The sequence below is a fragment of the Misgurnus anguillicaudatus genome, chromosome 19, assembly GCF_027580225.2.
Source record: "Misgurnus anguillicaudatus chromosome 19, ASM2758022v2, whole genome shotgun sequence".
Classification (NCBI taxonomy): Eukaryota; Metazoa; Chordata; class Actinopteri; order Cypriniformes; family Cobitidae; genus Misgurnus; species Misgurnus anguillicaudatus.
This window is the reverse complement of record NC_073355.2, coordinates 1,076,336-1,091,369: the sequence shown is the minus strand read 5'-3', so window position 1 is coordinate 1,091,369 and position 15,034 is coordinate 1,076,336. Positions and strand designations below refer to the sequence as shown.

Below are 15,034 nucleotides of genomic sequence, written 5' to 3'. Positions count from 1 at the left end.
TTAATGGTATTGTGGAGGATTTTCTTTTTCCGGGTGGATCATCAAGACTATTGGTCCTCCTAGTTGTCAATCAGGAGTGTTGCGCGATTGCATTTTTTAAAAAAGTGGAGAAGGCGGATCTTTTCTAAAATTCAAGAAAATCTTCCGCTACACCTTTAAATCCACAATGTACGCTGTTTGAACTCACGAGGCGCGCGCCTGCAAATAATAGGTGTGTTCAACTTCATGCGGCGCTGAACCGACAGTCGAATGACGTCAATGTACCGCGAGAGCGACTACGTTGACGTCTCGCAGCGCCACATGAACTCGAACAAGCCTAATAACACATAACAAAAGACAATATATATGTTAAAGAAAATAAAAATGTAAGGAAGACGGGATTGAAAATGACTTTTTTAGAACTCGTTTAACATTACAATTTCAATTTAAATAAAAAGAAATATTGTGCTTTTAAAGCAAAGCTTTTTAGGTCTTCATTCGGGGGTGTGTTCAAGTATTTCTACATAAACATGCATGCACATTTTGTTCTAAATGGACAGACCTTTATAAAAACTGATTATGGTTTTATTATAAAGTAACAGTGTAATAACTGTGTTTTTTGATTCAACAACAACAGTAAACATCAAAAAGAAATTATCTGCTAAGATAATAACAAACAATAATAATTATTTTCATAAGATTTATTTTAATAATTATTATTATAACTAGTATTAATGGCAAAATCCTGGTGGCTAGATACCTGTTAATCCATCTCCTGCATTCATAACTAGCCATGGAAATCACATGAGTGTTAGAATTAATTAAATGATATACATAAACCATTTTTTTGCTTCTTAAACATTATATAACATGGGCAAAAATATTTCCCCAAATTGGGTACTGAGATCACCACTTGTTTTGAAAGGGGCAAATAAAGTTACATAGATTATTTATATGAATATTTTGAACTCTATCAATTACTGTTGTTAAATTTTTAAATATTAGTAAGTATTTTTGTCAGTTTCATAAAATGCGTTTTTACAACTTTTCAATAAATGATTCACAAATTACAGTGTCATAAAACGTTTATTTTATTGACCCTTTGCAACCGTTCACCATTTACCGTTGTTTCAAAGCTGAACAAAGAACTGACATTATTTCAACCAAATTTTAACATTGAAGGTCTGACATATACCTGCTGGGATGGTTCTCTTACTGGTGTCCAGTAGATACCACCATAAGTTTCCAAAGGTGTACTATTGGTCCTTAATGGTATTCAATAGAAAATACATGCCACCAATAGAAGAAAGCAAATTACCAATAAGACTAATAGAGACCAACAGGGACCATTACAGTGTCCATTAAAACCAACAGAAATTCATTATAACTATTAAAATCATTACAAATTCTGTAATGGTTTCTATTGTTTTTTCAGCAGTACCCACTAGGACCATTACAGCTTTTCAAAGAAACCACTATATCTATTGGAGTCATAATGGTTCCTACTGGTGTCCAGTAGATACCACTATAAGTTTTCAAAGGTGTTCTATTGGTCCTTAATGGTATCCAATAGACGATGCATGTCACCAATAGAAGTAAGCAAATTACCAATAGAGACCAACAGGGACCATTACAATGTCCAATAAAACCAATAGAATTCCCATTAAAACCATTACAGATTCTGTAATGGTCTCTATTGTTTTTTTCAGCAGGGTAGTTAGTCATAGGCTAAGCACTACTGAAGTTTAGAGAGTCTGTTTTGCCTAATATTTCTTTTTCTAAACATTGTCAGGAAATCTGTATTAGTCATACTTTAGTCTGCTATCCTTAAAATGTTAAAATAATGATCAACCAGAGACACAAACAATGAGGGTATGATGAGTCAAAAGTGATGTAAAGTAAAGGTGGGCGGAGCTGAGCTAATAAAAGCCACACACACACACAGAGGGAGAGAGAGACATTTAAAGAGTCACCGCAGCTCTACGACTCTACACTGCAGTACTACACTTAACTAAGTTTTACTAGCACTTGTGTCTTAGTTTTCTTTATGTAATACTTACCAGTTAGGTTTCCCAAATCAGCTCGTGTGAGGAAGCGGCTTGGACAACATTGCGCGTGTTTCTCAGCAGTGAACAGTCTTACAGTATTGCATTCAGTGTATTACTGTAATTTTACAGCAGTATTAGAGTAAACTCATCATTGTTGAAGATGAAGGGAGTGTGCGTGTTGCTGCTGCTGCTGTTCTGCGCATGCGCAAAGTTCGCCGGAGCCTGCAGCTGTTCTCCTGCGCATCCTCAGCAGGCTTATTGCGATGCCAAAGTCGGTAAGATTGTATTCATTTTTCATATAAACTCGTTCATATACATTTATGTATTCATACCTACTTCATGCTTTATCCATCCATTCATTTGTCTCTTTCATATACATATATCGCTAACGTGTGCACGCGTTTTCCTTGTTTGTGCGCAAGTTTCAGTGAGTACCAGGCGATTCTAGGATTTTCGTATTTAGGGGGGGCTCAAATGGGCTGTCAATTTTTATTCGATATTCGAATATGCATTCGAACATGACGTGACATATCCGTAATCAAACTATAAATAAACTTTTCGGTTTTAAAAATGCCATGTGTAGCGCACTTTTTACCGTCTATGATTAGGTATCCAGGAGCGTAAAAAGATGATGATCTTTGATCCGCTGCAACAAATACCCGCTTCTCTCAACACTGACGCGCAAATAACTGTGTGTGCCAGGCACGTCTGTGCGCTCCCATAGGTGTCATTTACACTGGGAACGCTGGGGACATGTCCCCACTTTTTGAAATGGCTGATTTTGTCACCATCACTTTTTGAAAGCATCTGGTTAAAATGTTCTGAAAAATCAAGTGAACCAAGAAATGTTAAAGGTTTAGTTGCACAAAGTAAAACATGCAATGCAGTTTAGATACAGAAAGAAACAATGTACATTGTCCAAAAAAGTAACTTAAACAAAATAAACTATTACTGATTCTAAAATGACCCAAAAACATGCATGTGCCGATCAGTAACTTAAAGAGATTCTTGACACAGTTTCTTCTTGTCCAATTTATACATTCTCTCTCTGTGAACATGACAAACAGCCACACTGTTGAGTCAGGTTTGTGACATTGAAGAGCGCATGTCTTCAGGCGTCTCAAGACACTGAAACTTCTCTCTGCTTTAGCAGATGAGGCAGGAACAACAAACGCAGAAGTGCCTTAACTTGACTGAAGAGACTGCTGCTGATTCTAATGCAAAATTATGAAAAAATGTTAACCCGAGACCTAATCCTTACAGTATTCTACACTATCAACTACAGCTAAGCAACAGTCTACAACATGTGCATGGAAACTGTTATTGTTCATTAGATAACAGAGATAATCAGCAGGCCTACTGTTAAATCATAATGTAACATTGATTAGATGGACTAATTAACTAACTAGCCAGCTAGAATAGCCTCTTTCTTATTGCTGGATTTTACAGTAGGCCTCCATAATAAGATCATCACTTAGACCTACAGTACAGCACTGTTTGCTAAAGTAGTTTCTAATGTCTCCTCCCCTTTTCCTCTTGGACATTGTGCAGATTGGGTTGCTGTAAATTAGGCTGCTGCAGGTTAAATTTTAAGCTAGCTAAGTTACTGCATTTTTGGACAATCGATTGGCCAGTTTATGTTTACATGTGTTTATTTTCGAAATGTAAGAATTCACGTGTTCCCCAGTTTAAATGGGATATCATTTTTATATATTATAATTTAAAAACACTTTAATAGGCCAAGTCATCAGAACCGAACCGAAAACCGTGGTTAAGAACCGAAAAATGTATTGAACCGTGGACTAACTGTATTGTTGAATCCCCAGATTATATTGTATTTTATTGATAGGCTACTCATTTCCTTATATCATTATATTAAATTATATTTTGAACAATTTTATGAAGGTGGAAAATTAAAAACCTGTTGGAAAACAAAAACTTTATTTCAAGTGAAGTCCGCACCCTCAGCACCCCTAGTTCCTGCGGCCATGCCATTTACCATTTCCACGCAACATTACATTATCAAAGAGCACGCGATCAATCCAGAGGAATAATATCGAAAGAGGGCGGATTGTCTCATTTTCATCTACCACAGTGGCTATTTCTAAAGTATGAAACATTTTAAAAAATTAGCAAAAAGAGAGATGTCCAGGGTCCATGACAGAGGCGATCAGCAAGATGGGGATGGACCACATCATCTTGCACACACACGTCAATCACACGTATAAATACAGTGTAAGGTTAGGTCTTTATACAAAGAGTGGCAGAAATAATTAATAATAATTAATCATTAGGATTGCCAGGAGGTGACCAAGGCTACTTAACAGTGTCCTAGTGGCTAGTGCACTGACTGCATGGATTACTGGCATGTAAACATAATGTAAGGCTAAATTTTTAACTTTTCTATTTCTCACATCTGATTTACTGTCTGTTAATGAAACAAAAGATCTCATCTTAACTGCAGTAACTTTCGTAAAATCTAACTCCATGATACACCTTAAACTTAACACTTTAGGCAAAAAGTAATTGAAACTATTTAGGATAAATTTGGATTTATCTTTGTTACAAATTTATAGTTAGACAGATTTTCTCTTCTTGTTTTGTTATTTAGTTAACTTTAACGACGAAGACTTCAAAGGGTATGGCCTATAAGACCGAATGCAATGATGGGTCGGTTTCCCAGACAGGGCTTAAGCCTATAGTCCCAGACTAACTTAAATGTTAGTGTTTTCTTTATCGAAAACAACTTGCTCTGTCATATCTTAAAATATATCAGTGCAAGTGTTTTGTCTCAAGATGCACATCAGTAATGTTTATTTATAAATTATGCTGTTAAAAATGACTTAAAGGCGGAGTCCACGATGTTTGAAAAACGCGTTGGAAAAGGAGACGGGCCGACTACCAAAACACACTTATATCCAATCAAATCAAAGCAAATGCCGTGTTGCGTATGTGTGGGGTGGGTCTATCAACAGAAGGTCCAGATTCTATTGGGGTAGGGGCGTGTTTGTTTAGGTGATTTCAAATATCAACATTGGCTTTCAAACATCGTGGACTCCGCCTTTAAATATCCTAATTTAAACGACCTTGGCAGAGAAAGTAAGATTGAGAAACGGCTATATGTATCTATTAAGTATCTATAAAGCTCTGTTTCCAAATTACCCAACATTTGGGTTACACAAAAACTACCCAACACTGATAAAACAACCCAACAAAATAACCCAACTGGCTTTACCCAGCGTGTATATTATGTCTTAGTTAATGTAAAAAACAACAACAACAATTAAATAAACTCTTGCAGGCCACATAAAATAAAGGAGTGTCTTGAGTTTGACCCCCCATCCTAGGACATGAACTTTATTTTGTCACTATGTGTAACTTTGACATTACATCAAATGTGTGCATTTCCTTCTGTTTTTAAAGACCTATTTCAACAGATCAAACACAGCTTTAAAAGCAACAATATACTTTCAGTATGTGGTAATAGCAGATATTGTGGCTTTGCTTGACGTCAGTACGTGACTTGGTTACATGATATGATGAAACTCGGGGTAACTAGGGTCAACATGTTCCCCAATGACCACACACACAACTGTCCATTCGGCGACCTGCTGAAAACAACAACATCTGCCCACACCAAATATTAGTCACATTCATGTTGGTGCACTGCTATTTAAAGTCCTCCTGTGGTGAAAGCACAATACACTGAAGGGATTATTATGTGAAACCGAACTTAGTAATTATGTGTCTAAAACTGCAGAATGTAGCATGCGTGTATATCTATAGCAGTGGTTCTCAACTCCAGTCCTCGAGACCCTCTGCTCTGCACATTTTGGATGTCTCTCATATCTGACACACTAGCCGTTTCTCAGTGTCAAGGAAGGATCCTCGGAAGCTGGAATTTCGAGGATGCTACGTCATCGACGTCCGTCGAAGGACTGTTCCAATGTCGAGGATCCTTGAAATTTCAGCCAAGGACTGAGTCCTTCGTTCGAGAAATATCCCATATACAGGAAAGGATGCAAATTTGTATCCTTCGCGCTCTTCACGCGCTGAAATCACCCACAATCCTATGCGCGCAGCACCGAAAGCACACCTTTCAATCACGCAATGACGCAATGACGTGCACTTTCTAGCCTGTTCCATTTAACGTGTTCTCCGAATGCTTAAAAGGAGCCTCGCCTAGCCTCTAAAGGAAGTGACTTGAAAGGACTAGTCCTGCCAAGGAAGTATCCTTGACATTGGGAAACGGCTACTCAGTTCAGTTCATGGAATCTATCCTAACGAGCTGATGATCTGAATCAGGTGTGTTAAATAAGGGAGACATCCAAAATCTGCAGACGTGGGTCCCGAGGACTGGAGTTGAGAACCACTGATCTATAGCCCTTTTCACACAGACAATCCGGAAAATACATGGAAAATGCACCCGGAATTTTTCTGGGATCGTTTGTTCATTCACACTGCCAATGATTTGCCGGAATCTGTATTACACAGATACCGGAAAAAGTCCCCGAAATACATGTGACGTGTTTAAAGTCCTGTCTTCTCTGCAGTGTCTGAAGTTTTGTTATTAGAATGGCCTGCACCATGGGTGCAAAGCCCTATAGACCCCTTCACGGTTCACGTCACAACAGTTCCCTCTGCGCATGTCAGGGTCAGAAAAGCCATTAAAGCAGATTGAGTTGCGTATTATTCGGTATCGTCAAAAATGCCTACTTACGTCGTGGGCTGTGAAAATCGCACCAGGTCTGCCGTTAAGTTTTCACGATTCACGCAGAATCTCAAAAACAAAAAAATACAACATCTGCGGCTGCAAGCAATAAACGTGCAGACTGGAACAATGCAAATATCAAAGAGGCTTGTGTTTGTAGTGCTCATTTCATTTGAGGTAAGTCATCATTTTTCAGCCCTGTTGGATTAAATGATAAAGCCTGGATGGTATGAACAGTTTGCTGCGCGCGCACCCGATAGTCATTCAATGTTTACAAACCTTGAAGGGGTCTATTGCTTTTGCTCAGTTTCTTCTTTTTTTCTCCGAAATGAATCACATTTTTGAGGGCCTAAACATGCTCAAAAACTTAGCACACATGTCAGAAGTGACGAAAATTTACAATTTACATGTGGTATAGGTGTCAGAAGTGGGCGTGTAGAAATTACTCGATAGCGCCACCTGCACAATTTCAAGAGAACAGCCCACCGCTACAAAAAACGTACATATATGAAATTTGGTAGGGTCATCTATCACCTCAAGATCTACAAAAAAGTCCCTTGGAACCAAACTCTAAACCCCACAGGAAGTCGGCTATTTTGAATTTTCGCTGTGATTTCTCTGCACATTTTGGCATTTCCAGGCTTCATACTTAAACAAACTCCTCCTAGAGATTTAATCAGATCATCATCATATTTGGTCAATCTCATCTAAAGGCTTTTGCAATGTTAAAATGAAACAGGAAGTTGTTCTAACTCAGGCTTTCAATGTCCATTCTGACCCGGCGCTTCACGTGTTTGATAAGGATCTTGGCCTGAACACATCAACATGACAATTTTCAGTTATAGTCATAGTGCCACCTAGTGGCAGCAGGAAATGCCATGTTTTATGGTGGGATTTACTGCTCGTAGAGATTTAATCAGATCATCATCATATTTGGTCAGACTGATCTTAAGCCCTTTGCAATGATAAATTGCGGAGATCTTGACTTTTCATTGAAGGGCCTGTCAAAGTTTAATGTTTTTCCATGGAACAGAAAGCTGTTGTAATTCAGGCATACATTGTCCTACAAGCCTCAGATGTCACACGTTTAATAAGTGTCTAGCCAAGCTCTAAACACCACAGGAAGTCGGACATTTTGAATTTTCTCTGTAATTTGAGTGCAAATTTAGCTATTTCTGGGGTTCGTACTTTAACAAACTCCTCCTAGAAATTTAATCAGATCATATTTGGTCTGTGTCATGTAAAGGCCTTTGCGATGCTAAATTGTGGAGATCTTGACGTTTCGATGGAGGGTGTGTCCGTGGTTGCCTGCCAAATTTCTGTGTTTCGCAATGAAACAGGAAGTTGTTCTAACTCATGTTTAAAATGTCCAATCTTACCCTCGGTTCACATGTTTGACAAGTGTCTTGGCCTGAACACATTAACATGGCAATATTCAGTAAAAGTTACAGCGCCACATGCACTCTTACGAACATTCAAGTCACTCACTCAAAGGATAGTAAAATAAATATCTTCTAAATTCAAATCAGAGCATCTTCCATGTCTGGAATGGATGTATTCTTAAAGGAACAGTATGTAAGAAATTTATATCAATTTATCATAAAATGGCCCTGATATGTCACTAGACATTAAGAAATCATTTCAAATACTTATATCACTGACAACAGTGGTTTGGCCAGGATATTGTCATTTAAAATGTGGAGTTGCAGCCCTCAACTGATGTTTATTTTATCATTTTGTCTATTGGCCACCAGTTGTATGATTGCAGTATCAGTTTTAGCCACTAGTTTTGTTATTGCAATACCAGTTTTGGCCACAATCCTACATACTGTTCCTTTAAGTCTATAAGGTAACAATAATATAACTTTTGTTTGAAATGGGTTTGGCTGAAATTGTTTTGTCTATACTACTACTATGTCATTATATTATATGGGTTAAATAGAATTGCATTACTAAAAAGAGACTAAAATACAATTTCACTGACTAAAACTAGACTAAAATGTCATCAGTTTTCGTCGACTAAAACTAGACAAAAATAATCATGGATAAGTCTGACTAAAATAAGACTAAAATGCCCAGACTTTTAGTTGACCAAAACTTGACTAGACTAAAAAGAGTATGAACGTGACTAAAACTAATAAAAACTAAAATGACAGCTTAAAGGAATAGTCTACTCATTTTCAATATTAAAATATGTTATTACCTTAACTAAGAATTGTTGATACATCCCTCTATCATCTGTGTGCGTGCACTGAGGGTTTTCTGGGTATCTTATGGAAGATTTTCTGCACAATTTGCATATTCGTGGATCTGCGTATATTAAAGGTAGGGTAACAGATATGAGCCTGAAACATTTTAAGTTATGCTGGTTAAAAGTCTCCTCACATCCTGATAGCAATCCCTGTGTTAAGTGGTTTAAATGTATTTGTAGAAATTTATGTCATCTGTGAAAGCCGTAGGACCAAAAAATTTTCGACCGATCATAGATTTCGGTCCGAACGGACATTTCCTTTTTTGTCCCTCATACGTAAGCGTAATTTGAATGCCCACTGCAAGCACCAGCCACCACTTCCCGCGCCCATGGACGTCTTTTAAAACAACAACAGCAAAAACTGCCTGGATCAGCAAGAGCAAAAACCCAAATGAACATCGGTTAATTTTCTGCTTTACCACGAGATGTGAATGGCTGCAGGAGGCAAAGGGTCTGAAAGAGTCGTTGCACTGTTTATTTTGGTAAGGTAGGTATGCGATATGTTTGTATTGAGATGGATTCAGATATTCTACTTTGATGAAACATTGTGTTGCTTATGAAATTTGTGTTCATTTGCGGATTAGCATAACAGTTACTATACACAACCGAACGTGTGCTTAAACTAATTCTGATGTAAACCAGTTGTTTATGTTGGTTATTTTGGAAGTGTTATTCACTTTGTACTGCAAAGCTTTCTCACTGCTGAATGAGACATGAGATGTGACCGTCTGATTTGTGCGTGTTCAAGCGTTTTGAAAGAGGCGTGACTTTAAATGGCGATTTGACTTGAGGGTGGGATCGCAGTGGCGGCTCCAGAGATTTTCTGATGCAGGTGCTATGGGGATGCTCATCACTTAAGAGAAGGTGCTTTGAATTTTGGGGGCGTTTCATTATGGAGGTCGCATTGGACCACCCTTGGTATATAATATATATATATATATATATATATATATATATATATATATATATATATATATATATATATATATATATATATATATATATATATATATATATATATATATATATATATATATTAGACCCTTTAACAGCCCACGTGACCAAATAGCCTGCTAACGCATTTTGGCAACGGGAATGGTGTTATTGCCATTGGTTCTAACGTGTTAGGAACTCAGAAAGTTTATTAAAACGGTTTCCCAGCATCAAATTGTCTGGTTGTTGCATTTGGTTAAACTAATATAATATACTAATATACGTATAAATGTATCTGGTCACTTTATATTTGGCCATCTGCTAACGTCTTCTATCCACTCCACGGCTGTAGCTGTGTTGATAAAGTCAACTTTTTAAAATAACTTTGTCTGTCTGTGTTGCTTCACTGCTGATTCTCGCCATACTTTCGTTTCCAAAATGCGCGTGCATACGTTGACACGTCGTAATTGTGTATAAACAGTAAATCGGGCTTAAAAGGGTCTAACTTATACGCGTACACGCCCGCATTAAAAACAACACAAGCAGAAACTGTGCACGCTTCTGCCCAAAATGCTCAGATCACAAAATCACACACCCAGCTACCAACACTAGTCTAATGATGAATCAGCAGTATTCCTATTGTTGGAGCATTATACATAGATGAAACTAAGATTTCTGCTGCTTCAACCACCAAATTAATTCAATTTGTAATAGCCAAAAGAGGGGAAAATCAAGCACTTACCATAGACGTCTTCACAACAAAACAATACGTGTTGTGATTGAGTTCGAAGGCATTAATGATGTTGTCGCAATCAAGGGTCCTACTTTGCTAAATTTCCAAACTTGCTATCAATAACAAACTGCCGTGCGTTAAGGTCAAAAGTTTACCGGGTGCTGCGCCCATTGGCCAAAGAAGATCACCTGTTTGTGCTTCATGTTATTTTAGACTAAAATATATTTTTTTTATTATTATTTAAAGGGATACTTCACCGATTTAGCATTCAGCTTTGTATCTGTAGAAACCCGGCAGTATTACTGAATGACCATGTTTCCCTCCATCATTTCCCCCTGAGAGGAGAGATATCTGCATTTTGGTTCTGCAAAAAAGTCCTCCGATGATGCAAAAATCGTCATATTACATCATCGGAGGACTTTTTTGCAGAACCAAAATGCAGATATCTCTCCTCTCAGGGGGAAATGAGGGAGGGAAACATGGTCATTCAGTAATACTGCCGTGTTTCTACAGATACAAAGCTGAATGCTAAATCGGTGAAGTATCCCTTTAATTCCTTTTTTAACAACATGAAAAAGACTATTCAAACATGACATAATAAAAAAATTACAGACATTTCTTGGGGGTGCTGGGCGGGTGCTATGGATATTATAGGGGGAGCTACAGCACCACCTAGCTCCTCCCTGGCGCCGCCACTGTGGGATCGGGATTTCTTGCTAGGCAGCTACCGTTAGCGTTTTTCAAAATGTGTTACCCTACCTTTAAACGTATATTATTATGATGCTCAAAGATGAGATTTAACTGATAAAATTATTGACTACGGGGGACTTTAACATTCACAATAATGGCTGATTTTGTGATCTGGCTAATATACAGTGTAAAAAAGGTTTCAAGAAGTTTCAATAAAGGCTTGGAAGAAAACAGGAAGCTTTAAAGAAACAGGAAGCGTCTTACTGAACAGGAAACCAGTGTTTTGCTAAAAAGATTGGGTAATCATTTTTAGTCAGCAGTTCATTAATCTTATTACTAAAACGAAGGGGCAAAAACTGCTAAATCAAAACTTTGTTTAACTACCGGTGATGACACAAAACAAGGCAGCATATAAGATACAACAGACTTCACCAGAACTAACCAGATTACGAGCCAAGAACCACTTTTAGCACCGTTTGTTTTTAGAGTGTTGTTTTGTCACTTTTACACAATAATTAATATTGAGATGGTTTATATGCTTGACGTAAAGCATCAAAGCAACCACTGTGAAGTGAAGGAAGTCTCAGATGGCACCGCTTGAGAGATGTTTAGAATTGATGATGAAATTGGTTGCAAATCAGACCAGAATATTTTCAAGTTTTCGGAGGAGGCTGTTTTACTCGCTGTGTGAGCAACAGCACAAAAATGTGCTTGAAACCTCTCTGAGAATAATAAATAAATAATAAATGGGAATAATAAAAAAGAATAATAAATAAAATACTGCTACAAAGTTCTCCACTTAATAACATACTTTTTTACATGATTTTATAACAGTAGGTAAATCTTTTCTTAACCTTCTCTTAAACTTTTTCTTCTAAAACCTTGCACTAAACTAACAAATTCAATTTCTGAATACATTTATGAACTATTGCCACCAAAAATGTTTCTGTTTTGATTTATTTTGGATTAGTTTAAGTCACAGTATTGAATTGGTTATGTACCATCTCTGTATAAAAATAATATTACTTCTCTATGTGTAACTGCATAGCAAGCAACACGATGATATAGTTTATTATACACTCATTTTGAGATTAGTGAGTTGCATACATAGCCATCTTTGATCTTTTGCACGTTTCTCCTAATCTTTGCTTGTGTCGCCAATGTAAGCTGTGACTTAAACTAACGAACCCCTCCGCAGCTGAGTAACAGCTGAGTAAGCTCCTCTCTGTCCTCTCTGTCCCGACGAGATTAACTGATCGCATTGTGACAATGATATGATTGACGTGAGGTGCAGATGAAAAATCTGATCACGCATTCCGTTATTCTCGCGTGTCACAGAAAGCGCGTCTCGTGATTCCGTAGCAACAAAAAACGCGCAACCTCTCACGCACTTTTGAAAGAACAAAACAGCGCGTTGACACGCGTTTTCATCAATAGTCAAACGAATATACAACTAAGTAAATAAAAATCTTTCTGCGGGCCAAATTATGGTATATGTTTGACAGAAGACTTGCGCTGAACGCGGAGACTTCTGCCACTTAATATGTTCATGTGGAAACACGAAAATTGACATATGTTCCGCACACAAAAGATTGCATTTGGCCATTCGGTGCACATGTGCACCGTGCCGAAAGCCCTGTACCGAAATGGTCCGGTACGAATACACGTTCCGTTACACTTCTTTCAACTACAAATATGACACACTTTCAATAAAGATTCATGTTTCTACAGGTGAAATACTCCTTTAAGAACCTCATATCAATGTCCTGTCAACCTCCCTAAACACCAGAAAGTCTTAATGTCTATTTTTTGTTTTGTTTGAACCTTCATCCACTAAATTTGCTGGTTAGAGAGAAAGATAAGATTGAAATCATTGATCTTACTTAGTCAATATGAAAGAGATCAAGATGATACATTCACAGAATGTTCTTGACATTATCTAGGAAACTGTAAATAACAAATCAAAAGACTTGAGCTGGGGTCACAAATGTTAATGTGTTTTTCTTGTCTTTTCAGTTATAAGAGCCAAACTAGTCGAAAAGAAGGTGGTGGTGACTCGCAATGACGCCAAAATGGTCCAGTACGATATCAAACAGATCAAGGTTAGAAACGATTCGTCATTATAGTTCAAAAAGTCAATGTTAAGATCACAAACTATTGCCAGAGTGACCATAAATGCTCTTTTAAGACCCCAATAAGACTTGAAATCATAAGGTATTGTGACACTTGTGAAATGTAATGGTGAATCATCTGTCTGTAGTTCAGTGAGATGAATTACCGCGGTTACTCTGCATGAGCAATTTTACTGTTATATACGGTTCTGTTACAGACACAACAGATGTGACCTCTTCCTTATATCTTTCTTCATAGATGTTTAAAGGTCCCGATCGGGAAGTGGATACCATCCTCACAGGTTTCTCCTCATCTTTATGTGGGGTTAATCTTGAGACCAGTGGTGAAAATGAATATCTGATCACAGGTATAAAAACTGAGTTCATCTGTTACAGGAGGAATAGAACAGAATTCAAACCCTGTAAATCATCTGTATACCTTTAATCTTCTCTCTCTCTCTCTCTCTCTCTCTCTCTCTCTCTCTCTCTCTCTCTCTCTCTCTCAATGCTCTGTATAGGTCGTCTGGTTTCAAATGGCACATTAAGTGTCAATCTTTGTGACTATGTTAAAACTTGGGAGTCTCTAAGTATGACTCAGAAAAAGAGTTTGGGTCAGCGCTATCAGATGGGCTGCGACTGCAAGGTACGGCTTCTACCTGATGATTTCTTATTATTATTATTGTTGCTGCTATTTGATTCAAATTCAAGATTTCTAGTATTGTTCATATTTATGATTGGATATTTGAACAATGAAGTATTGAACCTTGATGTGTATCTCAGTCCACAACGGAAACCACTAATACCTTGACATTTTGTGGAAGTTTGCTATTTGTGCTATTTTTTAAGCTTTCTAGATTAACTCTAGCAACTGCTTAGCAACTCCCTATTTTTGGGACATTTCTCACCTCTGACAGTTCTTCACATATAATTCAAATTCTTTATTTATTATATTTAGATCGTTCAGTGTCCTTCAATTCCCTGTTCCATTAATAATCCCAGCGAGTGTCTGTGGACTGACTGGGTGATGGAGGAAAAGCTTCAAGGCAGCCAGGCTCAGTACAACACCTGCATTAAGAGACATGATAACAGTTGTGCATGGTACCGTGGATTTGCCCCACCTAACCGAGAGTTCATGGACATCGAGGATCCATAAAGTAGTCTCCGCTGTCATCAACTATCCTGTCAAGAAAATGTCCTGCTTTTTATCTGACAATAATAAAAAAAACATTATAAACATTGTATTTTGCATAACATTTCTTTATGCAAAAGATAACTTCCTTCTTTTTCAGACCTCTTTGATTTTAGAGGGAAATATCACATAGCCTACATCTGCATATATTATATATATTAATAAGATATATCCTCCAACCCATACTACACTATAGATCGTGTATTATCTCCTCTCAAATATGACCCAGCAGAGCATTCAGAGTCCTGCACAGTCACTTTGGATAAGTGTTTGCATTTATTGTCAAGTTTGTGAATTGTATATTAGAGAAATGGTGGGTTAAGGGACCATGTAAAAGTTGACACATTATGTATAAACAAAATGACGGTCAAAAGCATGCTTAACTCTTA

General features: G+C 37.5%; 1 protein-coding gene across 1 annotated transcript; it reads left to right on the top strand.

Moving 5' to 3' along the window:
* Positions 1-1,967: 1,967 nt before the first annotated feature.
* timp2b (TIMP metallopeptidase inhibitor 2b) lies at positions 1,968-14,695 on the top strand. Its single transcript, XM_055183147.2, has 5 exons — positions 1,968-2,302; positions 13,362-13,447; positions 13,716-13,824; positions 13,975-14,099; positions 14,412-14,695. Exons 1-5 carry the CDS (start codon positions 2,188-2,190, stop codon positions 14,607-14,609), a joined length of 633 nt encoding a protein of 210 aa, XP_055039122.2. The 5' UTR covers positions 1,968-2,187; the 3' UTR covers positions 14,610-14,695.
* The last annotated feature ends 339 nt before the right edge of the window (positions 14,696-15,034 follow it).

Bases quoted from the DNA above. Each gene is read 5' to 3' on its own strand.
- timp2b (XM_055183147.2), top strand. From the start codon at position 2,188: ATGAAGGGAGTGTGCGTGTTGCTGCTGCTGCTGTTCTGCGCATGCGCA. The intron at 13,448-13,715 runs GTTAGAAACGAT...CTTTCTTCATAG, and splicing joins ACGATATCAAACAGATCAAG to ATGTTTAAAGGTCCCGATCG. The intron at 14,100-14,411 runs GTACGGCTTCTA...TATTATATTTAG, and splicing joins AGATGGGCTGCGACTGCAAG to ATCGTTCAGTGTCCTTCAAT.